The sequence below is a fragment of the Phyllostomus hastatus genome, unplaced genomic scaffold, assembly GCF_019186645.2.
Source record: "Phyllostomus hastatus isolate PE091 unplaced genomic scaffold, TTU_PhHast_1.1 phas_contig_16, whole genome shotgun sequence".
Classification (NCBI taxonomy): Eukaryota; Metazoa; Chordata; class Mammalia; order Chiroptera; family Phyllostomidae; genus Phyllostomus; species Phyllostomus hastatus.
Window position 1 is genome coordinate 5,531,979 of NW_025333643.1, and position 27,011 is coordinate 5,558,989.

At 44.8% G+C, this 27,011-nt stretch overlaps 1 protein-coding gene across 1 annotated transcript; it reads left to right on the top strand.

The window, feature by feature from the left end:
- LHFPL4 (LHFPL tetraspan subfamily member 4) lies at positions 1-26,385 on the top strand. The gene is made up of 3 exons (XM_045832398.1): positions 1-406; positions 22,888-23,124; positions 25,822-26,385. Exons 1-3 carry the CDS (start codon positions 1-3, stop codon positions 25,920-25,922), a joined length of 744 nt encoding a protein of 247 aa, XP_045688354.1. The 3' UTR covers positions 25,923-26,385.
- Positions 26,386-27,011: the final 626 nt, after the last annotated feature.

Here is a 27,011-nt window from a genome sequence, read left to right on the forward strand (position 1 = left end):
ATGCTGCCCTCGCAGGAGGCCTCCAAGCTCTATCACGAGCACTACATGCGGAATTCGCGGGCCATCGGCGTGCTATGGGCCATCTTCACCATCTGCTTCGCCATCATCAACGTGGTGGTCTTCATCCAGCCCTACTGGGTGGGCGACAGCGTGAGCACCCCCAAGCCTGGCTACTTCGGCCTCTTCCACTACTGTGTGGGCAGCGGGCTGGCGGGTCGCGAACTCACCTGCCGCGGCTCGTTCACCGACTTCAGCACCATCCCGTCCGGCGCCTTCAAGGCAGCCGCCTTCTTCGTGCTGCTCTCCATGGTGCTGATCCTCGGCTGCATTACCTGCTTTGCGCTTTTCTTCTTCTGCAACACGGCCACGGTCTACAAGATCTGCGCCTGGATGCAGCTCTTGGCAGGTAGGGGAGGGGCGGGGACGGGACATGTAGAACGCGAGCCGGGGACGGGAGTTCCTTCCTTCTAGGACCCTTTCTTGGAGGACTCAGAGACAGATTCTGCTCCTCTGTCCAAAGACACACCTCCTTGGTTGCCCCTCAGCAGCCACTCGTGGTGGCAGGAGGATTCTATGAGAGAGACTCTCTGGGGCAAGGGTCATAGACCTAGAACTGGGTCTTGGGGGCTGTGTGGTTGGATATGGGCAGACTGCATTCACTGATGGGCTAGCATTATGTCAAGTCTCTGAGGGTCCCTGAGACTCTTTGGGCTGTTTTAGGGGAAATAACTATTATAATGAGGGGTTAATCTAGGTGTGAAAAATGTTTTTTTTTGTTTTTTAGAGAGAATGAGAGAGAGAAACGTCGATGTGGTGTTTCATTTATTTATGCATTCATTGGTTGCTTCTTGTATGTGCCCTGACCAGGGATCCAACCCGCAACCTTGGAGTATTGATGCTCAAACCAACTGAGCTACCCAGCCAGGGCAGCAATTGTTGTTGTATTGAAAAAAGCATGAGATGGGGACTCAAGAGATCTGACTTTGACCTTTAACTTTCCGACATCATCAACTTGGGTGTTTCACTTCTCTGAGATTTGGTTTTCTTATCTATAAAACAGTGGAGAGGATTCCAAGAACAAATGGGTGTATCTTGTAAACTTTGAAGTGCTGTGCTAACCTATAGGAGGAGGATGTCTATAGTGTCTATTCAGTGTTTGAAATGTGAGTGGTTGACAGAACCTGGCAACTTGGGCCTCCACTGGACTGATCTTCATTACCTACCCTCACCCAATGCAAGAAGGAGGGTTCTGGTGCTATTCCCAAATGGGAATGAGTTCCTGGGCCCCTCTGAAATGTTGGCTAATACAGACATCTTACCCAAGAATCACAAAAGGGTCTTTTGGAATAAAAACTGCTGAGACAGTTTTCCAGGATCCATTAGAGTCCCCCATGCCTGTCTGCCTTTCGATCAAAGACAGATTTTGAAGGTTCAGCAAGTTGGGCATTTGCCTGATTGCAGGCAGGGAAGAGAGTTGAGCCGGGGAAAGTGGGGCCAGAGGATGGGGGAGGAGGGCTGATGAAGGCTAGGAAAAAGTTTGGAGCCCCCAGGGGTGAGATAGAGAAGGGAAAACGTGATGATCATGCAGCAGACATGGTTTTTCAAGTAAGTACCTCAAAGTATTCAACAAGTGTTGGCCTCTTCAAAAGAACCTCCCTGGAGGAGGTGTTATATCATTTGTTGATTTTTCTCTTGCTGAAAATATTGTAGGGAATTATGTTTGGAGCATGAGGTATATTCTCTTGAAGGTCATCATTAAGGAGAAAACCTCCATCTTTTTTTTTTGGAGAGTACATTTATTAAAGCTGGGGACAGTGAAATAAGGAAGGGCTTAGAATAGAAGAAACAACAGGAGAGGAACTAGGTGGGGCTGCTCTCACTCTCTAGAAGTGTTACAGGAAAGAAATGAGCCTACATGGAGCTTCTTTGGCTCACTGAAGAGTCAGAGAAAAGACACCTTGGAGACAGGTTCAGGGGGTTAGCCTGAGATGAGCTGCCACTGCCCATGTCTCCTCTGGTTACAAGTCTTGTGGGATCCCTTCGAGAGGGAAGAAGAGGCGGAAGTGAAAGGTACAGGCATGCTCCCAGGAGGGAGAGTGCACTGAAACCTCCATTTCTTCAAGGAAGATTATGATTTTTAGAAATGATGGAAAGTCACTCAGGGCCAAGTGTAGGAAATATGACGGGTGATCAAATTGACAATTGTCACTTGGGATGAAAGCCAGGGTGTGAGGGCAAAATCATGAAGTTGGTTTGCTTCCCAAGAGGACTTCTACAAATGCAGGGAGGAATTACTGTACCATTGGAAGAACTGCCCAAACTCCCAAAAGAAATCATTTGAAGAAGACAGTGTTTATTCAGATGTGGACTTTCTCATGGGCATGTTTCACTCCATTCAACTTAGATATGGGTCTTTTAGAATCTTTGAAGAAGGTGAGAAAAAAGAATTGTAGGATACGGGCCATATCTCTCCCTATTTCCCAGTGGTACCCAGAAAGTGATTTTATGTATTTCCATTCTATTCTCCTTCCAAAGGCAAGTTGGAAAGAATATGCCCAGTTGGAACCCCCAATTCCTCAGCCTTAGTTTGGAGCCTGCAGATGGGTTGCTGACCTCTTGGCCTTTTAATTCTCTGTAATCCATATGGATTTAATCTTGGGGGTTGGATGAACTGTTCAACAAGCTCCATGCATTTATAAAATTTCAGGGATCTTAGAGATCGGCTCCTTCAAACACCACCTTCCCCTGCCCCCAGAAAACTGAGCCTAGAAAAGTTACAATCTTATATAAGTCACATAGCCAGTAAGTGAGTAAACTAGCCCAGTGCTCCTTCCTTGTGTTGCTGTCCCATCCCTGAGGGCTGTTATCAGAGTTGAGCAATTTATTCCATTTTGCTTAGAGATTTCTGAGATCTTTTGGTAAGAAACTGATACTTCTTGCTTAATAAAGTGACACCAGAATAGAAGCCAGAGCACTGGACTATGAGTCATGGTCTTGGCTGATGGCCTGTGACTTACCATGCAGTGTCAAGCTATTGTTTTTAGCTTAAATCTCAATTTTCTCACCTGTACAAGATGGGGAGCTAATCAATTAGATTAGTGGACTTGAAGTATCTCTTTCCACCCTGTGGTGCTCCTAGAAAAACTCTTTCACCAACATCATTCCATTCAGAAAGTGAGAAATCATTCTTCCTCAGAGAAACTGCAGAGAAGCAAAGGGACTTTTTGTTTCAGATAAGATTTAGAATGCTTATTGCATGTTTCTTGTTCAAGTGAACTTTTATTCAAGTATTTTAGAGTCTCCCAAGTGCAGAACACTGGACCTTTGAAAAAATACAAAGAGATACTTATTCCTTTGTTCCTCACCTGCTTTGTTATCCTCCTTAAGCCAGGTGCTGCAATGCTGAAATCATCCCTGTCCATAAGGATTTTAAGTCTATAAAATGCAATCCCTGCTCACAAAAAACTTACCATTTTATTGGATCACTATATTGGTCAGCAGTCTTTCAGTGGTAAGTGACAGAAATCCAACTCAAACTGGCTTGAATAGATTAAAATAAAGAGTGTAGTGTTTTTAACTCACATAACTTTTTAAAAAAATTTATTTTAATTGTTGTTCAAGTACCTCACATAACTTAAAAGTCAAGAGTATCTGACTTCAGGCATGAATGCATCCAGATGCTCAAATAATGCCATTCAAACATCTCTCTCTCCATTTCTTGGTTCCTCTGTGTTGGCTTATTTTTAAGTTCACTTCTCTCTTGAAGGTGATAAATATGACTACTAGTGACTCTGAAATTGCATTGCTATAGCTTAGCAATACCTGTTGAAAAAGAACATCTGTTACTCAATGGCTTCATCAAAAGTTCCAGGGCTGATTCTCATTGGCTAAGCTTTGGTCAGATGTGCATCTCTCTCTCTCTCTTTTTTAAAGATTTTATTTATCTATTTCTAGAGAGGGAAGGGAAGGAGAAAGAGACAGAGAGAGAAACATCAATGTGTGGTTGCTGGGGGCCATGGCCTGCATCCCAGGCATGTGCCCTGACTGGGAATCGAACCTGCAATGCTTTGGTTCGCAGCCCATGCCCAATCCACTGAGCTACGCCAGCCAGGGCCAGATGTGCATCTCTTAATTAATCAGTGTGATTTTGTCTAAGACTTCAGCCACATCCCCACCCCTAGAACACATGGACTAATAGTGCAGAAAGGTCAATTCTTGCAAAGGGAAGTCAAATGTAACCACTGGAAGAGTGTTACTCTAGGTAATACATGTGCAGACAGAAGTGGAAACTCAGGGCAATCAAAAAGGCTATGGGCTTAGTTGGAAGGTGAGGCTTGAGTGGGCAGGGTGTAGATAGGCATTAGGTGTGGGAAAGTATTCTGAATGAAAAGGAGGATCATGGGCAGAGGCACAGAGGTGAAAAAGCCACAATGGGATTCAGTGTGACATCTACATAAGGGAACAATGAGTGGAGAAGCCAGGAAGCAACAATGGGGCCACACTATGCAAGGCTCTCAATACTGAGTCAATGAATTTGGACTCTAACTCTAATCAGTAGGCAGTTTGAAATTGCTATGACTGTTATTATTATTCAGGAAAAATAGTTAACATTTTCTAAGCCTGTACTATAGGCTAAACCATTTGCTAAACATTTACATGCATACTATCATCTAATCCTATGGAGTCGATGCCATTATTGATATTTTATACATGAGAACACTGAACCTTAAAGAGTAAAAAGTCATTTGTCCAAGGACACACAGGTGGTAAGTGGTGGAGCCAGGATTATAACAGTCTTTCTGACTCTAAAGCCCTTGGGTTTATTAAGGAGCTTTAACGGTAAAGATCATGGCAGGATTTACTTGCCAGAAGAGTTGAAAGCAAAGTAGAGAGGCTGGAAGACCCAGGTGACTCTATATGGAGTTAGGGGTCAGGTTTTCAGGACTTCTCAGGTCATCTGTGCTAACTTTGACCTGATCTCTCCCATTTACTGAGAACATACAATGTGCCAGCTTCTGTGCTAGACATTTTCACATTCATTATGTCATTTAATCTTCATCTGTTAAAGTGACTTGCCCAAAGGTCACACATCTAGTGAAAAGTGGAGCTGAAACTTAACACAAGTCCAAAAGGATATAGGACCTGCTCATACCACTGAACGGGGACCCTGGAAATGAATATACAAATTATGAGTTATAGCTGTAAGCTCTATGTGCTCGGTGTTTACCTGTGGGCTGGGTGAGTTTAGCCAAAGGGAGATTGCTGTCTGGAGTAGACCACCAGGTTGGAAGCCTGGTTGAGGGTCTGAGGAGGCAGTGGTTGAAGGACAGAGGACTTAGAATTCCTGCTCTGCCACTTCCCAGCTGTTTGGTCTTGAATAAGTGGGTTTTCCTCTCTGAGTCTCTGTTTCCTTACCTATAAGCTGAAGATTGTTACTGCACCTATCTCAGAAGTGGTAGAAAGAAATAAATACAGTGACAAGTGTAAAATGGTTCCTGGTGTACAGTAAACGCTCAATAAATGGTTAGTGTTATTCCTGTGACATATTTGGAGTGAAGATTAGTTGGTGAGGGGTCCTTCATACTCAGGTGGAAGAGTTTTGACAGGTGATCAAAGGCCTTGAGAAATCATAAACTATCTGCCAGAAAGGGTCTTACCAATCAGCTTTGCTCAACTCCTTCACTTTACAGATGAAAATAAATACTGAGTTCCAGAGAGAAGAGACTAGTTCATGGTCACAGGGTGACACCCTCTATCCACAGAAAGGGGATGATTCTGACCACAGTTCATTCAATATTGAGTGCCTACTAGCTGCCAGGCTCTGCCTGGTGCTGGAATCACAGTAGAGAACAGAGTGTGTGAGGAGATGGGGGGAGAGCAGGGGCTAGATGGTCATCAAGAAGTGAGATCTTCCCCATTACTCAGCGGGGGACTCTGGGCTAGCAACAGCAATGACAAGAGTTCCTGTCACTACAGCTTGGAATATACATCTACATTCTTCCCCATTTCTTGCTGTTTGTTTCAGGTTTGGTTTAAGATTTTATTCATCCAAGTAAGTCTTTGTCGATGTGTATGACACTGCTGAGCACATTGGGGGAATTTCTTTTCTTCCTTCCTCATCTTTCTTCCTCCCCCAGCTATCTCTCCCTCCTTTCTTTCCTTCTTCCCACCTCCCATCCCTCCCTCCCCAACCTCTTCCTTTTTTTCTCACATCAGTCATTACTGACAGTATCCTCTGTGTGTCTGGCACTATGCTATGTTCTGGGAATCCTGATCAAGAGTCCTCACTCCCATGGAGCTCATAGCCTAATGGGAGAGGCATGGAGGAAAACAGATCATCCCATCATGTATGACACTTGAAGTGATTGAGTTACACAAGGGGTCTTCTGGGGCCACAAAGGGGACTTCTGACATGATTAAGGACAGCCAGGAAAGTCTTTCAAAAAGTGATGGCATTTGAGCTGAGTCTTAAAGGATGGGAAGGAAGAAGAAAGGGAACCAGGCAGAAGAGAAAGCATGATCAAAGGCATGGAGGTAGGAAATAGCCTACTGTGTTTTGGGGACTACAAGCAATTAGGGCAAGGAGCAGCGAGAGCTGAGATTGGGAGATGGATTGTGAGGCTTTCTAAACCATGCTAAGGAATTTAGGCTTTACCTGTAGGCAACAGATAGTTGTGTGGCTGTGTTTTGTTTAAAAATTTTCCAGACATTTATTTACCTTTGGAAAATTTAATATATGCACGTGATTTGAAATTCAAAAGGTAAAAAGGTACACAATCAGACATGTTTCCTTCTTGCCTTCCATCCCTCACTGATCCTCAGTGAGGCAATCACTATTACCAGTTTCTTGGGCATCCTTTCCAAAATTCACATAAATATACAAGCAAATGCAAACAACATTTTAAAACATAAATTAGTTATCTGTTGCTGCATAACAAGTACCCCTAAACTTAATGGCTTAAAGCAACAAGCATATATTATCTCTGTTTCTGAGTCATCAGAATTTGGGGGGAACTAAGATGAGTAGTTCTGGCTCAGGGTCTCTTGAGAAGTTGCAAGGAAGACCTCAGTGGGGGGCTCTGACCAGGTTGGGCTTCGTCCCACAAAGCCATTTGTTGTGGGTTTGTGTCCCAGTTAGGGTACATGCCTGGGTTGCGGGTTTGGTCCCTGGTTGGTTATGCTTTCAAGAGGCAACCAATTGATGTTTCCCTTGCACAACAATGCCTCTCTTCCTCTCTTTCTCCCTCACTTCCCTTCTCTCTAAACATAAATAAATAAAATCTTAAACAAAAAAATAAAAGACTTCAGTGGGGGCTGTAATCCTCTGAAGGTTGACTGAAGCTGGAGGACTCTAGCTGCACTGAAGTATTGGCAGGAGACTTCAGAATGAGTGGAGAGAGAGACTACACTGCCCACCTGCTTTCTTTGATAACAGCTTTATTGAGCTATAATTCATATGTCATACAATTCAGCCATGTACGAGTACAATTCAGTGATTTTTAGCATATGCACAGATTTGTGCAACCATGGCTGCAGTCAATTTTAGGATATTTTTGTCAATTCAAGAAGAAGCCTCGTGCCCTGACTGGTGTGACTCAGGGAGCTGGGTGCCATCCCACAAGCTGAAAGGTCACTGGTTTGATTCCTGGTCAGGGTACATGCCTGGGTGGCGGGCCAGGGCCTCAGTTGGGGGCGTGTGAGAGGCAATTAGTTGATATTTTTTTTCGCACATTGATGTTTCTCTCCCTCTCTTTCTCTCTCCCTTCCCTTCTCTCTAAAAAATAAATTTTAAAATCTAAAAAAAAAAAAGAAGCCTCATGCCATTTAGCCATCACTTCCTAAACTAAAAATTTCTCCATCAAGTTGCTCAGCCTCTATTAGCCTGTTCAGGACAGTTCATATAAGTGGAATAATACAATATGTGGTCTTTGGTGACTGGCATCTTTCAGTTAGTATAATGTTTTTGAGGCTCATCATGTTGTAGCATGTATTAATACTTTATTCCTTTTTATGGCTGAACAATAATCCATTTTGTAGATAGATCATACTCTATTTACCCAGTCATCAGTTGGTGGCCATTTGGGTTGTTTCCACCTTTTGGCTATTATGACTATTGCTATGAACATAGCAATAGTGTGCAAGTTTTTGTGTGGACGCATGTTTTCATTTCTCTTGAGTATGTACAATACCTAAGAGTGGAATAGGTGGCTCAGTGGCAACTCTGAATTTAAAATTTTGAGAAACCGCCACATTGTTTTCCAAACTGACTGCCCCATTGTACATTACCACTAGCAGTGCCCCTGGGAGGGTTCCCAGTTCTTCATATCCTCATCAACACTTCTATTATCTGAATATTTTTATTTATTTGTTTTGGAGAGAGAAACAGAGACAGGGAAACATTGATGTATTGTTCCACTTATTTGTGTATTCATTGATTGATTCTCGTATGTGTCCTGACCAGGGATTGAACCGGCAACCTTGGTGTATCGGGATGATGTTCTAACCCATTGAGTTATCCAGCCAGGGACTTATCTGACTTTCTGATTATAGCTATCATACTGTGTATGAAGTGGTGTCTCATTGTGGTTTTGATTTGCATTTCCCTAATGATTAGTGCTGTTGAACATTTTTTTCCAGCATGTTTCCATTTTATTTTAGAAGTTATACTATATAGGAAGACTATATAGATAAATATTATTAGTATTTATCTTTCAATGGGAGATTACAAATTATTTTTTCTTCTTGTGCTTTTCTATGTTTTTAAATTTTCTACATATTTACTGTACAAAATAAAATAGAACTACAAGGAAAATTCAGTGCTGGACTAAGAAATTATTCTTTAAAGGTAGAACACTAAGTCATTTTGAAACCTGGATATTTGGGGGCATGGAAGGCCTTTTTGATCACAGACTTCACCTTGAGAAGCATCATCTCTGAAATCAGTAATCTCTGGCCTCATTATTTTTCCCTCTACATTAAAATTTTTTTTCAAGAAAAACTTTCTTTGGCATATTACAGCAACTGTTACCAGAGTACTAAAAAAAGATTATTGTGAAAGCAATGAAAAATAAATTTTCTAACACACCATAAAAATTAAAAGATAAGCAGCCCTGGCCAATGTGGCTCAGTAGGTTGGAGCATTGTTTCATAAACTGAAAGGTCACAGGTTCAATTCCTGGTCAGGGCACATGCCTAATTTGTGGGTTTGGTCCCTGATCAGGGCAAGTAGGAGAGGCAACCTAATCAATATTTCTGACATCAATGTTTCTCTCCCTCTCCCTCTCTTTTCCTCTCTGAAATCAATAAGCATGTCCTTGAGTAAGGATAAAAAAATTAAAAGATAAACAAAAATAGGTTGTGAAGATAATTTTGTTAAGAAAATGTAAATTGAATGATGGCTTTACATATATATCTTTATTTGTTTGTTTGTTTGTTTTAGTTTTAGAGAGAGGAACAGGAAGAGAGAGAGAGATCAATTTGTTGTTCCACTTATTGATGTATTCTTTGGTTGATTCCTGATTTTTGTATGTGCACTAGCCAGGGATCAAATCTACAACCTTGGCAAAACAGGATGACACCAACTGAGCTACCTAGCTAGGGCTACACATATGTCTTAAAAGGAGAAATATGAAGCAATTATCATCTCAGTTCAACTTAGAAGTTGGGGTTATTTAGACAGAAAATGCACTAATCAAAATTTATTTCTAAAGTTCTGAAATGGATTTGAGGCACATATTTGGGCCTTAATAAAAGGAGTGAAAATGTGATAATGAACACCTTCATTTTATTTTTATTATTTTTAAATCATTTTTTCAATTATAATTGACATACAATATTATATTTGTTTCAGGTGTATACTACAGTAATTAGGCATTATATAGCTTACTAAGTGATTGTCCCAATAAATCTCGTACCCATCTGACAACATACTTAGTTATTAGAATGTTATTGACTATATTCCCTATGCTGTACTTTACACCCCCATGACTGTTCTATAACTACCAATTTCTACATCTTAATCCTTACACCTTTTATACCTAGCCCCTCAACTCCCCTTCCATTTGGCAACCATCAAAATGTTTTCCGTATCTATGAGTCTGTTTTCATTCTGCTTGCTCATTTCTTTTGTCTTTTAGATTCAATGTTGATATGTATTTATTGCCATTTTATTGTTCATATTTTTGATACTTCTTCTTCCCCTCTCTCTCCTCTCCTCCTCCCCCTCCCTCCCTCCTCCTCCTTCTCCAAAAGATCCTTTCACATTTCATGTAATACTGGTTTTGCAGTGATGAAATTTTTTAGCTTTTTCTTGTCTGGGAGGCTCTTTATGTGTCCATCAATTATAAATAATAATAGCCTTGCTGGGAAAAGTGATCTTGGTTGTGGGTCCTTGATTTTCATCACTTTGAATATTTCTTGTCAATCCTTTCTGGCCTGGAAAGTTTCTGTTCAGAAGTCAGCTGACAGTCTTATGGGAGCTCCCTGGTAGATAACTAAGTGCTTTCTCTTGCTGCTTTTAAGATTCTTTTTGTCTTTAACCTTTGGCATTTTACTTATGATGTGTCTTGGTGTGGGCCTCTTTGGGTTCTACTTGTTTGGGACTTTCTGTGCCTCCTGAACTTGTATGTCTATTTTTCTTACCAGATGAAGGAAGTTTTCCATTATTATTTTTTTAATTTTATTTATTGATTTTAGAGAGAAAGAGGAAGGAGAAGGGAGAGAGGGGGGGAGAGAAAGGGAGAGAGAGTTAGAGAGAGATAGAATATCTATTTGTTGTTTCACCTTTTATGCATTCATTGGTTGATTCTTGTATGTGCCCTCACCAGGGATTGAATCCACAAGCTTGGTGTATCAAGACAATGCTCTAACCAACTGAGCTACCTAGCCAGGGCCTCTGTCACTATTTTTTCAAATAGGTTTTCAATTTCTTGTTCTCTCTTTAATCCAAGATCCCCATGATGTGAATGTTGGTATGTTTGAAGTTGTCCCAGAGGCTCCTTACATTATCCTCATCATTTTTGATTCACTGCCTTATCTACTTCACTACTGTTGATTCCCTGTAAATTATTCTTAATTTCAGTTAGTGTATCCTTCATAGTCAGAACCAGTTCTTTTTTGTATTGTTTTCATGTCCTTTTTTATGCTTTTGAAGTTCTCTCTAAGTTCATTTACTCTTCCCCTAAGTTCGTTGAGCATCCTTATAACCAGTGTTTTGAACTCTGCATCTAGTACATTACTTGTCCCCATTTTGTTTAGTTCTTTTTCTGAAGTTTCGTTCTTTCATTTGGGATGTGTGGTTATGGGAGGATGCAAGTACCACACTTCTCTATGCTGCCTGGTGTTGAACATCTTTTCCTGTGTTTCTTGGCCATTTGTATATCCTCTTTGGGGAAATGTCTACTCACATCTTTTGCTCTTATAATTTTTAAATTAGGTTATTTTTAAATTTTTACTTATTGATTTTTAGAGAGAGAGAGAAACATCAGTTTATTGTTTCACTTAGTTATGCATTCATTGATTCTTGTATGTGCTCTGACTGGGAATCAAACCTGCAACCTTGGCATATCTAGGTGATGCTCTAACCAACGGATCTACCTGACCAGGGTGAGTAATTTTTCTTTTTATTATTGAGTTGTAAGAGTTCCTTATACACTCTAGATACAAGTCCCTTAACAGATATATGATTTGCAAATATTTTCTTTGAGTCTATTGTTGTGGGTTTGGTCCCCTGTCAGGGTGTGTACAAGAAGGCAGCCAATCAATATTTCTCTCTCACACAGAAGTTTCTTTTTTTTTCCTTTTAGATTCTCTCTCTCTCTCTCTCTTTCCCTCCCTCCCTCCTTCCTCTCTCTCTAAACGCAATGAAAAATGTCCTCGGGTGAGAATAAACAATAAAAATCTCCCTCCCTCCCATTGTGACTGCCATGTGTGCCACTGTATGGGCATGCTCTAATCAGTGACCTATCAGTGGGCATTTGGGTTTACTTATTATATACAGTGGTATGCAGCTTTCTCTTTAAGTCCATATGTATAACATACTTACGGAAAAGTGCAAAAATAACCTGGTCTACAGCGCAGAGAAGTTCTGCAAAGTGACCATGATTATGTAAATAGCATCCAGATTAATAACCTCATGCCTCTTTCTAATCAATGCCCCTACAGGTAACCACTGTCTTGTTTAAAAATGTCATGTAAATGGAATCACACTTTTTCTCAATGTTATCACTATAAGATGCACCTAAGTTGTTGCCAATAACAACACTTAGTTCATGCTCAGGGCTGTATAATATTACATCGGATAAGACTGCACCATTTATTTCTCCATCACAGTGTGAATAGGCATTTGGGTTGTTTCCATTTTGGGGCTCTGCACCATCTAGTTCTTGTCTGTGGTGAACACAGTTGCACAGTTCCACTGGGAGCACCCAGAGGAGAGGATGGCTTGGGCATGATTGTGCAGGCTCAGCTCACGGAGATATTGTGGCAAACAGCTTTCTGAAGCTTGTGATCCACAGTAAAGGGCCACTATGTAGCCCTGCCCCTCTGAATCCATAGGCTTTTTCCTTCCCTTGCTGAGGAGGGACCTAACACAGAGCCTGTGGGGACCTGTGGGTGGTGAGGGGGCAGCTCCTCATTGTGCTTCACTCACACTACATAAACTGAGCTTCCTGCCCAACAGAGACCTATCCCTCACATCTAGCTTAGGGTCTGTCTACAGAGTCTGGGTGTGAGGGACCCAGGCAAAAAAAAGCATGAGGTGGCACATCAGAGAGGCCACATCAGGAGTGAGGGGAGTAGCCTTGTCTTTGTCAGCTTGGGCTAATGAAGAAAAATACCACACATACACTGGGCAGTTTAAACAACAGAAATTTATTTCTCATAGTTCTGGAGGGTAAGAAGTCCAAGATCAGGGTGCCAGCACAGTTGAGTTCTGATGAGGGCCTACTTCCTGGCTTTTAGCTGGCTGCCTTCTTGCTGTGTCCTCACATAGCAGAGGAAGAGAGAGCAAGCTCTTGGTCTCTCTTCTTATAAGGACACTAATGCCATCATGGAGGCCCCACCCTCATTACCTTATCTAACTCTCATTACCTTCCAAAAACCCACCTCCAAATACCATCACATTGGGAGACTTCTGGCCAAGATGGAGGCATAGGTAGATACACTTTGCCTCCTCGCACAACCAAAAGTAGGGACAACAACAAATTTAAAAACAAAAAGTAATCAGAACTGCCAGAAAATCAAACTGTATGGAAGTCCAACAACTGAGGAATTAAAGAAGAAACATTCATTTGGACTGGTAGGAGGGGCAGAGATGGGCAGCTGGGGTGGAGAAGATGCGCACAAGAGGATCAGGCAGGAGAGGTAGTGGGGGGCTGAACAGGCGGTCCAACATTTGTGTGCAGATAAACCAGGAGGAACAACTGAGGAGCAAGACAGACCATCAAACCTAGGGTGCTAGTGTGGGGAAATAAAGCCTTTAGTACTCTGGCTACAAAACCTGTGGGGGTTGAAGTGGCAGAAGAAACCCCCAACCTCACTGGAGAGTTCACTGGAGAGACCTACAGGGTCCTAAAACATACACAAATCCACCCACCTGGGCATCAGCACCAAAAAGGCCCAATTTTTTTGTGGGTAGTGGGAGAAGGGGCCACAAGCCTGCAGAGAGCCGAGTCAGCTGCACTGTTCCCTTTTGGACCCCTCCCTCACATGCACTACCACAACACAGCCATGTGGGTTGTCCTGCCCTGGCAAATACCTAAGGCTCTGCCCCTTACTACATAACAGGCATGCCAAGATAAAAAAAAAATGGCCCAAATGAAAGAACAGATCAAAGCTCCAAAACTAGAACTAAGCGATGAAGAGATAACCAACTTATGAGATGCAGAGTTCAAAACATTGATATTCAAGAGGCTCACAGAAATGATTGAGTATGGTCACAAATAGAGGAAAAAGTGAAGGCTATGAAAAGTGAAATAAAGGAAAAATATACAGGGAACCAACAGTGAAGGGGAGGAAATCAGGATTCAAATTAATGATCTGGAGCAGAAGGAAGAAATAAACATTCAACTGGAACAGAATGAATAAACAAGAATTCAAAAACATGAGGAGAGGCTTAGGAACATCTGGAGCAACTTTAAGTGTTTCAACATCCAAATCATAGGGGTGCCAGAAAAAGAAGAAGAAGATCAAGAAATTGAGAACTTATTTGAAAAAATAATGGAGAACTTCCCCAGTCTGGCAAAGAAAATAGACTCCCAGGAAGTCCACGAAGCTCAGAGAGTCCCAAAGAAGTTGGACTCAAGGAAGCACACACCAAAGCACATTATACTTACATTACCCAAGATTAAAGATAAGGAGAGAATTTTAAAAGCAGGAAGAGAAAAGGAGACAGTTACCTACAAATGAGTGCCCTTAAGACTATCAACTGATTTCTCAAAAAGAAATCTTGCAGGCAAGAAAGGGCTGGAAAGAAGTATTCCAAGTCATGAAAGGCAAGGACCTACATCCAAGATTACTCTATCCAGCAAAGCTATCATTTAGAATGGAAAGGCAGATAAAGTACTTCCCAGATAAGATCAAGATCAAGGAGTTCATCATCACCAAGCCCTTATTATATGAAATGTTAAAGGGACTTATCTAAGAAAAAGAAGATCAAAACTATGAACAGTAGTTTTGACAACAAACTCACAACTATCAACAACTGAACCTAAAACAAAGCCAAAAACAAACTAAGCAAACAACTAGAACAGGAACAGAATCACAGAAATAGAGACCAGATGGAGGGTTATCAGTGGGAGGGAGATGGGTGAGGATGGGGGAAAAGGTAAAGGAATAAGAACTATAAATTGTAGGTACAAAATAGACTGGGGGAAGTTAAGAATAGTGTAAGAAATGGAGAAGCCAAAGAACTTATATATATGACCATGGACATGAACTAAGGAGGGAGAATGCTCGTGGGCAGTGGGATACATGGCGGAAGGGAATAAATGGGAGAAAAAAATGGGACAACTGTAATAGCATAATCAACAAAATATATTAAAAAAACAAATGCCATCACTTTGGGTGATAGGGCTTCCACATACGAATTTTGTGGTGATATAATTAAGTCTTTAGCAAGCTTCTTGGGAGTCTGCTCAGGGACAGAAAGCCCTGGGGAACATCCAGTCTAACCACCCAGTAATGAGTGTTAGCTGTGGTGTGTCAGGCATGGCTGGGGCGATGAACAAAAATAGAGGCCTCCTTCTAGGAGTGTTCAGCTCAGCGGATGTCCTTCAAGGATGGTGTAATGGTATTATAATAAAACTATTCAAATAGTTAAGTGTAAAATGCATCTTTAAAAAGATATATAGATGAAGGTGTAGGTAAACACAGCTTACTTCCTTACACAACCACAGCAAAAATTACAACTAGACTACAAAACAAATATCACCCAGAATTATCAGAAAATCAAGCCGTATGGAAGGCCAACAACCAAGGAATTAAAGAAGTCACATTCATCTAAACCAGTAGGAGGGGTGGAGACACGGAGATGTGTGGAGAGGTGCGGAGACAGAGATGTTGAATATATGGTCCCACACCCACGTGTAGTGGATAAAAATTGGGAGGGAAACCTCGGGAGCGAGGGATCCCAGCCCTGCATCAGACCATCTTGCCCAGGGTTCCAGTGCCAGGAAGATAAGTTCCTGTAACTTCTGGCTGTAAAGATCAGTGGAAGTTGGGGCGGCAAAGAGAACTGTGGGATTCTCAGAAGTCTCCTCTTAAAGGTCCCACAACAGACTTAGGATTCACACAGACTCACTCCCTCTAGGCTTCAGCACCAGGGTAGCAACTGAAAGGGCACCAGCAGCATACAGGGAGAAACTGAAGTGTCTGGCATCGGGGAAAGTGCCAGGGGACAGCTTCCTCCTGGACAAAACTCCAGAGGCCAGGCAGCAGCATTGTCCCCTTCCTGAACCCTCCCCCACACACAGCTGCAGAGTGGCAACACCACATCAGAGACTCCATCAATCTGGTTTGAATGGGTTGCCCTGTCCTGGCAATTACCTAAGGTTCTGCCCCATTCAACTTGCCAATGTGCTTTTCTAGCATAGGCCATGCCACTAACACAAGAAGTCAAAGCAGCTCTACCTACTACATAGAAACATGGGGAACATGGGGAAGCTGCCAAGATGGGGAGACAAAGAAAACAAAATGGAGATAAGCAATCTGTCAGATGCAGAGTGCAGGAATTAAGAAGTACAAATTGGTAGGTACAGAATAGATGAGTATGTTAAGAGCAGTATAGAAAAAGTAGTCAAAGAACTTATATGTATGGCCCATGGACATGAACTAAGGAGTGTGGGGAGGGGGATTGCTGTAGGGAATGGGGTGTACCAGGTAGAGGGAGGCAAAGGAGAAAAAATTGGGACAACTGTAGTAGCAAAATCAATTAAAAAAAAAGAAAAAAGAAAAAAGAAACTGCCCTGGCTGGTGTGGTTCAGTAAATCAAGTGATGCCTGTGAACCAAATGGTCACCAGTTTGATTCTCAGTCGTGGAGCATGCTTGGGTTGTGGGCCATGTTCCTGGTTGGGGGCTTGAAAGAGGCAACTGACCCATGTTTCTCTCCATCTTTCTTCCTCCCTTCCCTTCTCTCTAAAAATAAATAAATAAAAATCTTTAAAAAATTATCTCAAGGCACATTTATAGCACAGCTTCAAAAAAACAAAAAAAACACCTGTGTATATATTTTCTCTTACTAATTCTTTACCACTTCTTAGTCTCATCCTAATTTTATTCCCCAAGCTCAAGTATTATCTTTCCTTTTAGCTCTCCTTTCACTTATTAATTCTTAAAAACTTAAGATCACGCTGCCTTGTGTAGCTTGGTTGGTTGGGTGTTGTCCAGCAGACTGAAGGGTCGCCTGTTTGATTCCAGGGTGTGTGCCTGGGGTGTGGGCCAGGTCCCCGTTTGGAGACATGTGAGAGGGAGCCAATTGCTGCTTCCCTTGCACATTATTGTTTTTCTGTCTCCCTTCCTCTCTCTAAAAAGAAATACGTAAAATCTTTTAAAAAATAAAGTTTAAGAGCATTTCATGACCTGACATAGGTGGAAAAGGATTGGACTTGATAAAATCATTTTATTATAAAAGTAATACACACAGATATTAAACACTTTCAACAGTACAGGAGGGTATAGAATGAAGAGTAAGTGCTCTCTCCTTCCTTCCTCCCAGGCTTCTGTGTCCTTCCAAAGGGGGAAAACCATCATTTCATACACATAAAGCAGAACCGTGTAGGGCACAGGAAAACACTGGCTATATGTTGATTTGATAAAAATTATGACTGCTGGCTTCAGTAGACAGCATGTCTCAGAAAGCTCGCTGTGTCAGTCCTTATAGAGCTACCATTCTTTCTAAATGTTGCAAGCATTCCATAGTTATGTACATACTTTTTAAAAACCATAGATGGGATCACACTATATAGACAATTCTGTACCTTGATTTTTAAATGACTTATTATATCTTAGAAGATTTTCTATGATGACACAGTTGTTCTCCATTTGTTTTAATGGCTATGTAGTGTTCCATGGTACATATACATCATGCTTTACTTAACATTTCCTCTTAGTAGACATTTCAGTCCTTTGTCATAAAAAAGGAAGTTCAGTAAGCACCTTGTACACATCCTTTGGGTACATGCACAAGTTTAGCCATAGGATGCATTTCTGAGTCAGAGATAAGTGCATTTACGACTTCGACTTCTATGGACACCACTGTTAGTTCTCCACATGTGCTACCTTCACACTGCACTATGGAGCCTATTGCCATTACAGTGATGACGACGACCACCCAGTCTGTCTCTGGCCTTGATATCGCCATTCCTTTGATGACAAAACTGAGGTTCTGAATGGTGAAGTGACTTGCCCAAGGACACACAATTAAAATTTTCTTTCCTAAGGCATACACATGATACCAAAATTCAGAAGGAAAAACATATCAGTTAGGACTAGGCTTGGCTGTATGCCGTAGGAAAACCCCAAATAATGGTGATTTAATTACTCTCAGTTCTAGTCTCTTCTGTAAAACCAGTGCCTGAGTTAGGTGGTCCAGAGATGGTATAGTAGCTCCTTCCAGAGCTCTGCTCCACCACTCCTGGAGTATAGCCCTTATCCTCATTGTTGAAGATGGCTGCTAGGGCCCTACCCATCACATCTGCATTCCAGTCAGCAGGATGGAGAAATGAATGAAGAAAAGGGCAGCAAAGGGCACACTCTAGCATCCTTATAAATCTTTTTATAACACATAACAGATACATAACACATCTGAAGGCATTTTTATTTAGTCTCGTGGCCTCGTTATCCAGCTGCAAATAAGACTTGAAAATGTGGTCTTTATTTTCCTTTTTCTAAGGGTTCAAAAAATTTTTTAATATGTTTATTTATTTTAGAGAGAGAGGAAGGAAGAGATACATAAATGTGAGAAACATCGATTGGTTGCCTCCTACATGCATCCCCACTGGGGACCAAACCTGCAGCCTAGGTGTGTGTCCCGACTGGGAATCAAACCCCCAGGCTTTTGCTGTATGGGACAGTGCTCCAACCAACTGAGCCACCCAGCCAGGGCATGGTCTTTATTTTCAATAGACAAGTTCTCAGCTAAAAATTGGGGCTCTGATGGTAAGAAAGAGGGGATTAAACAGATATTGTAGTAAACTATTGGTTTATGTCATGGTTATATGTAAAAATTCAGGTTCTACCCTCAGCAGTCACCGTTAACATGTCTTTTATTTCTGGAAAACGACTCTGCTCTTTTGTTCAATATTTTTCCCCACTTGGCCAAGAGTTGCCATGACCTGCCTCCACATTACCCTTAATAATTTGCCAGTCCTCTTCTCTGTCATTTGATTCTCACAAAAGCTCTATGTAATGAACAGGGCAGATGTCATGACTTCCACTTTATAGGTGACAAAAACTGAGGCCCAGGGAGGTGGACTGATTTTGCCCATAGTTGTGCACAAAAGAGACGGAGATAAGCCTCCTACTGAGGCAGTACAAGGTGGACCGTGTTTCATAACTTCAAGGAAAAAGGCTCCATTTGGTGCTCGTGTGTCTTTAACTCCTTTCACACAGGCTAAGACTTTTAAATGAGGGAGAAGCCCTCAGGCTCAGAGCATTTGGCAGGCAAAGCGTGCAGCTAGAATCTAAGAACATTGTTTTGGTTTCATTATACTTATATTTACATAAATAGTTCATAAATAGTTTCTTTCTATTTATGGCAAATAATCTTGGTTCCTTTTCCTTGACAGTGTAAATCTTACTTTGTAAGTAAATGCCTCTACTTTAAGAAAATGAATCCATTCAGAGAAAATCATTAAGTAAAGAACTGCCTCAGTTTGAATGCAGATCCCACCCTTTCCTAACTGTGTGATGTTGGATATGATAACTTGGTCCTTCTGAGCCTCAGTATCCTCATCTGTAAAATGAGAACAATAATTTTTCCCACCTCATAAATTTTGTTACAAGATTAAATGAAATCATGAATGTTGGGAGCTTAGACCCTTGGCACATGGTTCAGCACTCAATATTATTTGCTTTCCATGCGGGCCATGTTACTAATAATATTAATATTATTGATCTCAATTTTGTCACACGCCCTGACTTCTTGGAGCAGGGAGACATGCCCCATCCGAGGGCCCCTTCCCCTGTACCAGTGGTTCCCAACCTTGGACAGTTCCATCCCCCAGGGGACATTTGGCAATGTCTGCAGGCAGTTTTTATTATGACTGGGAGTGCTGGTGCCACTGCCACGAGGTGGACAGAGCCCAGGGATGATGCTCGACATCCCACAACACACAGGACAGACTGTCATGCACAATCATCAGGCCAAGCATCAGAAATGCTGCAGCCGAGAGCCCCTACCCCATGCTGCACCCTGCATTTGTGCCTGTGCCTTGCTTGAAGCAGCCAGTTCTTCAGCCAGCGGACTATTTTCAAGAGACTTGAACTTGGACTCCACAAAGAACTCAGTGTTACCATCCTCATCCAGCAAATGGGGGTGGGGAAGGCTGCCTTGCTCCTAGTTATTCCATCACCTGGTGGTTGAGCCTGTTGGTCACTTCCCTGGTTTAGGCAGTCCGTAGTGGTCTTTTCCTATCTTCCCTGGGGTCCAGCGAAACCCATCGGGTTTGCTTTCCTTCATTCAGTTGATTTCCGATATTCCCCACTCCCAGAGTAACCTTTGGGGCCACACACTCACCGACTAAAACCCCGCAGAGCAAAGGAGGCAGAGAGAGCGAGAAATGGGGAGAGGCTCCCCTGCCAGCATCCTCTGAGCACCCTGATATTCAGGGCCTCAGCCCTAGTCTGATTTCTTCCAGGCACTGTGTGTGCACTTGATTTTATTCCTCCCCACACACCTCTGCTCCCTACACCAGAAACCATGCCTGCCAGTGTCCCCAGCACCCTGTGCAGCGCACCCTGCCTGGAACTCAGAATTTGTACGTGAAGTGAGCAAAGGGAAAGCCAGGGAAAGGAAAGGGCCAAGGGTCAGATACAGAGAAGGAAGAGAAGAGAGATGGGGTGTTGAATAAATGTTAAATGCTGGGAGATCTAAACAGAAGAGGAAAAGCGCGAGGGTGGACACAGACTCGCCCAAGATACAGACTAGCCTGAGAGAGGGGACACGGGGATGTGAAGAGACAGGTGCAGAGAGAAACATGAGAAGGGTGGAGAAAGAAAGGAATGGAAACCCGCAACGAGAGAGGGAGAGGCAGAGGGAGAGAGACAGAGAGGACGACGTGCAGGCTCAGAGCCAAGAGAAGAAAACCTCGCTGAGAGAGGAGCGCGGGGTTGCAGAGGGTTCTCTCTGACCCGCGGCAGGAGCTGCAGCGGCGTGGCTGGGAGCTCTGGAAGCTGAATTGGTTTCTCTCACGACTCGGAACGCTCTCCCTCGCAGGAGAGGAGACACTGCACCCCGAGGAGAGGGTGGGAGAGGAGGCCGGGGGCTGGCTGGGTTTGCGCTCCAACCAGCATCGTTCCTCTTTCCTGCCTCTTGCTGGCGGGTGGAGAGGGATGGGGTGCACTGCGGGAGCGCACCCACCCGCGGAGGGTGAAGGGCTGCGCTGAGTCCGCCCCTTCCCTCTCATCCCCGCCCCCCGCCCCGCCTCACCCTGAAGTTTGTTTCTCTTCCCCACTCCAATAGGAGCAAAGTGTCAGGGTTGTCTGGGGAGACGGATGGATCAAGCTTTCTCCGTAGGTTCCTCCTCTTTTCCCGCCGAGCAATTAATTGCCAGAGCATCCCAGGGCTTAGTCCTGAGCCTTCTCTCCAGTTTCCGTGATGTCCAGCCCCAGGGATTTGCGTGCTCACAGCTCCCGAAATTACATCTACAGCACTGATCTCCCACCCGCACCCCAGCTTCCCTCTCCTTTTGGGTGTCTAAGGGGCATTTTCTAACTTGTTGAATTCTTTAACTCGCCCATCTCATCCTCGCCTCAGGCCGTTTTGCATTTGCCATTCCCTTTGCAGGAGCGCGTTCCCCAGCCCTCAGGTGGCCAGGTATTCCCCCGGAGCTGAGCGTCCTGTTGAAGGAGGCCAGCGGCGAGGAGGGGCGGGAGCCCTGCTAGAGAGTGTCCGCGCGATCGCTGTACTGTGCTGGGCCCTGCGGGGCGCGCGGAACACAGCCCGGGGGCAGCGGGGACTCGGTCTGTCGCACGGAGGGCGGGCGAGGCCCCCCGAAGCCAAGCGAGAAAGGGACAGGCAGAAGGGCCTCACCTCGCTGTCAGGCAGGAGCCTGGGACCTAGGGAGGAAGGTGGCAAAGCCGAGGGTCCCCTCCTGATCCTGGGGACTAGACGGGGCTCATGGACAGTGGGCAGAACTGACCCCCCCCACTTTGTCATCGCTGTCATCTGATACCCAGTTAAACACCCAGTGGGCTGGTGTGGGACCTTCGGGGCTCAGACGCAGTAGCGCAGCCGCTGGCGGGACCCGCAGACACTAGGAGGGCGCCGTGGAACCGCACAGTCACAGGTCCCCCGGCCAGGGCGCTACGGGGGCAAGAGCAGAGGTCACAGCCTCTCCGCCTAAGGAGCCTACTTGGTTCTGATTGGTCGCGTGGGGCGTGTGCCCCCTCTGTGAGCCAATCAGTTGTCAGAGAAATGCAATGTGCTGATTGGCTCACATTTGAGTCCCACCCACTACGCTGAACACTGGGAAGAGCCCCAGAAATTGACCAAAGTGGGTCACGAAACCCAGAGGGAGTAGGTGCCAAGTAGGGAGTAAGCCGGGGCCCGTTGGGACTCAAATGCGTTGAGTCCCCTTTTGGCCTTGCCCCTTCTCCCCTCATCTGAAACCAAGCCCTCTCCTCCCCAATTATTTCCTTATTTGTGGTTATTATTTTAATCAGTATGACTAGTTTTGATAATAATAATTAACAGAGGCCGGGTCAGACCCTATAGTTCTCACCCCAGTCTGTTCTCTGAGCACAGTACTCAACTGTGTGAATGAGAATGCATTTCCAGCATCTTGATGGGAAGAAAAATGGCGCTCAATAAATAGTTGTTGAGTGAACGATCTAAATAAATAGTGATGAAGATAGGAGAGGGTAAATACGGCCAACATGCTTGATACGGCCATGATTTGCTATTTTCTCACATTTCCGGAAGGCTTCCTGGAGGAGTTGCTTTGGTCGGGGCGCGAGAGGGCATTGTGGGTTCTGGAAAGCTTCTGCTCTGCGAGGCTGTAGGTCATCCCAGCCCTAGAGTTTCTGGAACCCACAGGAATCAGTTAACAAGATCTTGGGTTGATGAGCGGAGTGAGGAGGGTTCCTGGGGTCCTCGGGCTCTGGGAAGTAATCATCCCCTTCTCTCTTCCTTCCTGACCGCGGCGGGGCTGGGCCTCGCGCCCCCTCAGCTCTGTGCCTCGTGCTGGGCTGCATGATCTTCCCCGACGGCTGGGACGCCGAGACGATCCGGGACATGTGCGGGGCCAAGACCGGGAAGTACTCCCTGGGGGACTGTTCGGTGCGCTGGGCGTACATCCTGGCCATCATCGGCATCCTCAACGCCCTCATCCTCTCCTTCCTAGCCTTCGTGCTGGGCAACCGGCAAACAGACCTGCTGCAGGAAGAGCTCAAGCAGGACAACAAAGGTACGTGCGCTCCCGCTTCCCGTGGGCGGCTGCCGGGTCGGGGGTGGGGGCGGAGGTCGGACCTGCGCTTTCCCGGCAGGGCAATTTCAAAGTCAACAGTGAGGCAGAAATTGGGGATGGTACCGACAGTACGACCACCTAGAAAGCAATCTGACCTATCACTTAGAGCCAAACATCTGCGTGCCTGTGACCCAGCAAACCCACCTGTGAGCATAAACCCATGAGAAATGAGCAAAAATGCTCTTGGCAGCGGTTTGAAATTAGAAGACTAAAAATAATCCTAGTGGCCATTCACAGAAGGATGGATAACTAAATGGTGATGCATTCACATCACGGAGTAGTTCATAACTGAAAAGGAATCAACTTCAGTTATAGAAACAGAATGGGTGCACACTGAAGACATACTATTGGGGCTGGGGAGGGGACAGGTCAAATTCCAGAGGTTGACACGGTAAGATTTATTGATTGATTGATTGATTTTAGAGAGAGCGAGAGAAACTCCAATTTGGTGTACCTCTTACTTACGCATTCATTTGTTGATTCTTGTACATTTCCTGTCTGGGATCAAACCCACAACCTTGGCTATGGGAAGGATGCTCTAACCAACTGAGCTATGTGGCCAGGGCCAACACAGTGAGATTTTTATTGAGCTCAAAAACCAAGCATCACTAAGCAATGTGTAGTTTAAACATACACATATTTAGGGTAATACTGTTTCTTTTTTTAAATCAAAGAAATGAGAAATACAAACGGTAGAATGGTGGTTGCATATGTTGGGGTGGATGGGGAAGCCAGGAGCAGGAGATGGCAGACGGGTAGGTGGGCACAAATTACTGGTAGACGGATAGTTCTTGAATTGTGCTTTATATCTAGTATATTGCATATGTTATATATTATATATATCAAGTAACATTCAAATACAATGAAGAAAACTTACACATAAGACCAGAGCCTCAAGGGTCACCACTGTTGTCATGCTTACCTGTGCGTCCTCAAACCCAATCTGCCTCTTCACAAAACAGAGTGGCGTTAGGAGCTGTTATGATATAAGACCGGTATCATCCTAAACAAACCCCTCCTCAGATCACTTTTGGTGCTGCACTTTGGAGCATGTGATAAAGATCTCTCTTTATCATTTCATGCAAAACCGTCTTGCCTTTTTTTATCCAGTGCTTAGCATTGCATAAAATAAAGGAACTGTACTTTCTTATCATTCTTTTAGGGGCTATTAGTGAGGTTTCCAGGCTTTTACTATTACTGGCGGTGCTACAATGAACATCTTTGTCTCTGTCATTTCATATACAAGTATCTTCTTGGTGTCTTTCCAGAAGTGAAACTGTGCATATCATTGAAATGATAGTGCCAGATCGCTCTCCACGGGAGGGTCGGCCTTCTGCCCCAGGGTCCCACCCTGCCCGCTGAGCAAGGGGAGACACTATGGCATCAAAGCACAGACCCCTGTCTGTCTAGGTGTGTGTTTCCTGCCCCAAGAAACAGTCATTTTTGTAGTCACACTCTTCCTTGAGCTATTAGCATGAGCTGGGTCTATGTTTAGCACTTTCCATTAATTATATTTATCTCTTGGAGTTTCCCATCTATAAAATAGAGAACATGGTGGTGAGACTGTCTCATTTGGCAGGAGGTACTTAGTACTGTGGTGGAACCCTTGGACTGCGAAGGCAGATTGTCTGTGCTGGAAGCAAGCTGAGCTAAAAAGTGACCATCTCCTTAAGCCTCAGTTTCCTGCACTTCTCAAAATGAGTGCGGTGAGAATGTATTACCTTATGGAGTTGTCCTGTGAGGAAGGAAGAAAGATTATGCCTGTAAATGAGCATGTGGTGAATGCTCAGTAAAGGCAGCCACTCCTCATGACTCGTCAGTCAGGCATCAGGATCACCATTTTACAAATGAGAAGGTCAAGGTCTGGAGAGATTCACTCACTTGCCCAAAGTCACCTAAGTGGTGGAGCCAGAATTTGAGCCCAGTTCCAAGTCCAAAGGCCAAGCTATTCCCCACTCCTGCTCCCTTTTCAGGCCTTCCTGGCCTGCTAGCTGCTAACCTAAGTTCTGAGCCTCCTGCCCCTGGACACCCTGATCCCCTGTGGTTTCTGTGGTCTTGGTATGAAGTCAGGGCCTGCCCTCTGGTGGCAGGATCCAGAAGTGCATGTCTAAGCCATCTACCCTTTCTATAGGCATTTGGTCTGGGATGTGACTGGCTTGAGGTAGCCCCACTGGCATCCTCTCCTCCCTCCCCAAGCGCCCTAATATCTCAGTGTTAAAAGTGACATCAGCATCCAGGGATCTCCATCCCTCACTAAGAGCTTAAAATGAGTGAATTCAGTTCTAAGCCAAAGACCTCTGGTACAGAAGTAAAAAATAGTATAAATTGGTGTAATTTCCAGCAGGTAATATGTGCCAAACACTGTGCTGAGTCCTTGACTGGCATTCTTTGTGTCTCTCTGGCCCTCAGAAGCACCTTGTGAATGAGGTTGTTCTGCCTGACTTGCAGACGAGGAAGTTGGGACTCAGTAAGGTCCACTGGCCGGCTCAAAGCCATCCAGCGGGTCAGAGGCCTGGGTGGGATTTCAGAGCCTGTGGAGCTCACCCCTCTGCCAAGCTTTGCCCTGAGGATGGGCCGAGGGGAACTCCAATGCCCTGGTGGTCTCTGACTTTCTCCAATTCTCTCTCTCTCTCTTAGATTTTGTGAGTTCTACAGTAAGCTCCGTGTTGCGGCCAGGGGGTGATGTCTCCAGCTGGGGAGTCCTTCCCTGTCCTGTCGCTCACTCACAGGGACCCTGAAGGCCAGGATCACAGCCCAGGAATTGACCTGCCCTCTGCGTGTCCCATCTCTTGGCCTCTCACCCTCCATTCAAGCTAAGGAGGGAGGATACCAATCTCGGACTGACTTCTCACCTGCTACCCACCTGCCAGCTCCAGACTTTGAAGAGTTGTTGGGGCTGGGTGTGGCCTGGAGGAGGGGAGAGGCCCTGCAGACCATAGCAAGGCCTGAATGTTCCCCTCCCTCAACTGACCTAAGGGAGCTGGACATCCCTTGGGGTCTCCTCCCCTCTCCCCATCTGGCCTGGGGGCTCTGCAGTCTCCAGGGGAAGGAGGCGCTGTGATTCCAGTGCCTCAGGCTCTCTCAGTCTGGGAGCTGCTGCCTGGCTGTATCCTTGCCTCCTCTGGTCCCTCCTCCCACAGAAACTTACTCAAGACACTGCCCCAGGGCTACCAAACTCTTTCCTTCCCTTCCCTTCCCTTCCCTTCCCTTCCCTTCCCTTCCCTTCCCTTCCCTTCCCTTCCCTTCCCTTCCCTTCCCTTCCCTTCCCTTCCCTTCCCTTCCCTTCCCTTTCCTTTCCCCCCTTTCTTTTCTTCTTCTTCCCTCCCTCCCTCCCTTTTTCCCTCCCTCCCTCCCTCCTTCCCTCTCTCCCTTCCTTCCTTCCTCCTTTCCCTTCTTCCTTCCTTTCTTCCTTTGCCTATAATGGTTCCATCACATCTTTACAGAGCTCCAGGCCTCATCAGGGCTCTGCCCCTGCTCCAGGGTGCTCCCAGCTCTCCCAAAGGAGCCTGAGCTGCACCGAGGGAGAAAGCACAGGGTCTCCCTATCAACTGGCACCCTGTTCAGCCCAGAGTCTGAGAAAAGACAGACAGGCTCTGAGGCAACTGGAGGAGACACATGGGCTCTGGGCAGCTGGGGCTTGCCTGGCCTCTCTGCTGGGATGTCTCGCCACTGACTGGACCCTTGACCCCAGCCTGTTTTGTACGGCATAGACTCCTTGGCCCTGTTGTTAGGGCTGGAGGTTGGAGAGGGGGCCTAACAGTGGGGCATTGGGGGAGATATCACCCCTCTGCCCCGTCTCATGCCACCTGACCCTGGCATTTATTAAG

Coding starts and splice junctions, on each gene's coding strand:
- LHFPL4 (XM_045832398.1), top strand. CDS start 1: ATGCTGCCCTCGCAGGAGGCCTCCAAGCTCTATCACGAGCACTACATG. Junction 407..22,887: donor CTGGATGCAGCTCTTGGCAG/GTAGGGGAGGGG, acceptor GCGCCCCCTCAG/CTCTGTGCCTCGTGCTGGGC. Junction 23,125..25,821: donor GCTCAAGCAGGACAACAAAG/GTACGTGCGCTC, acceptor TCTCTCTCTTAG/ATTTTGTGAGTTCTACAGTA.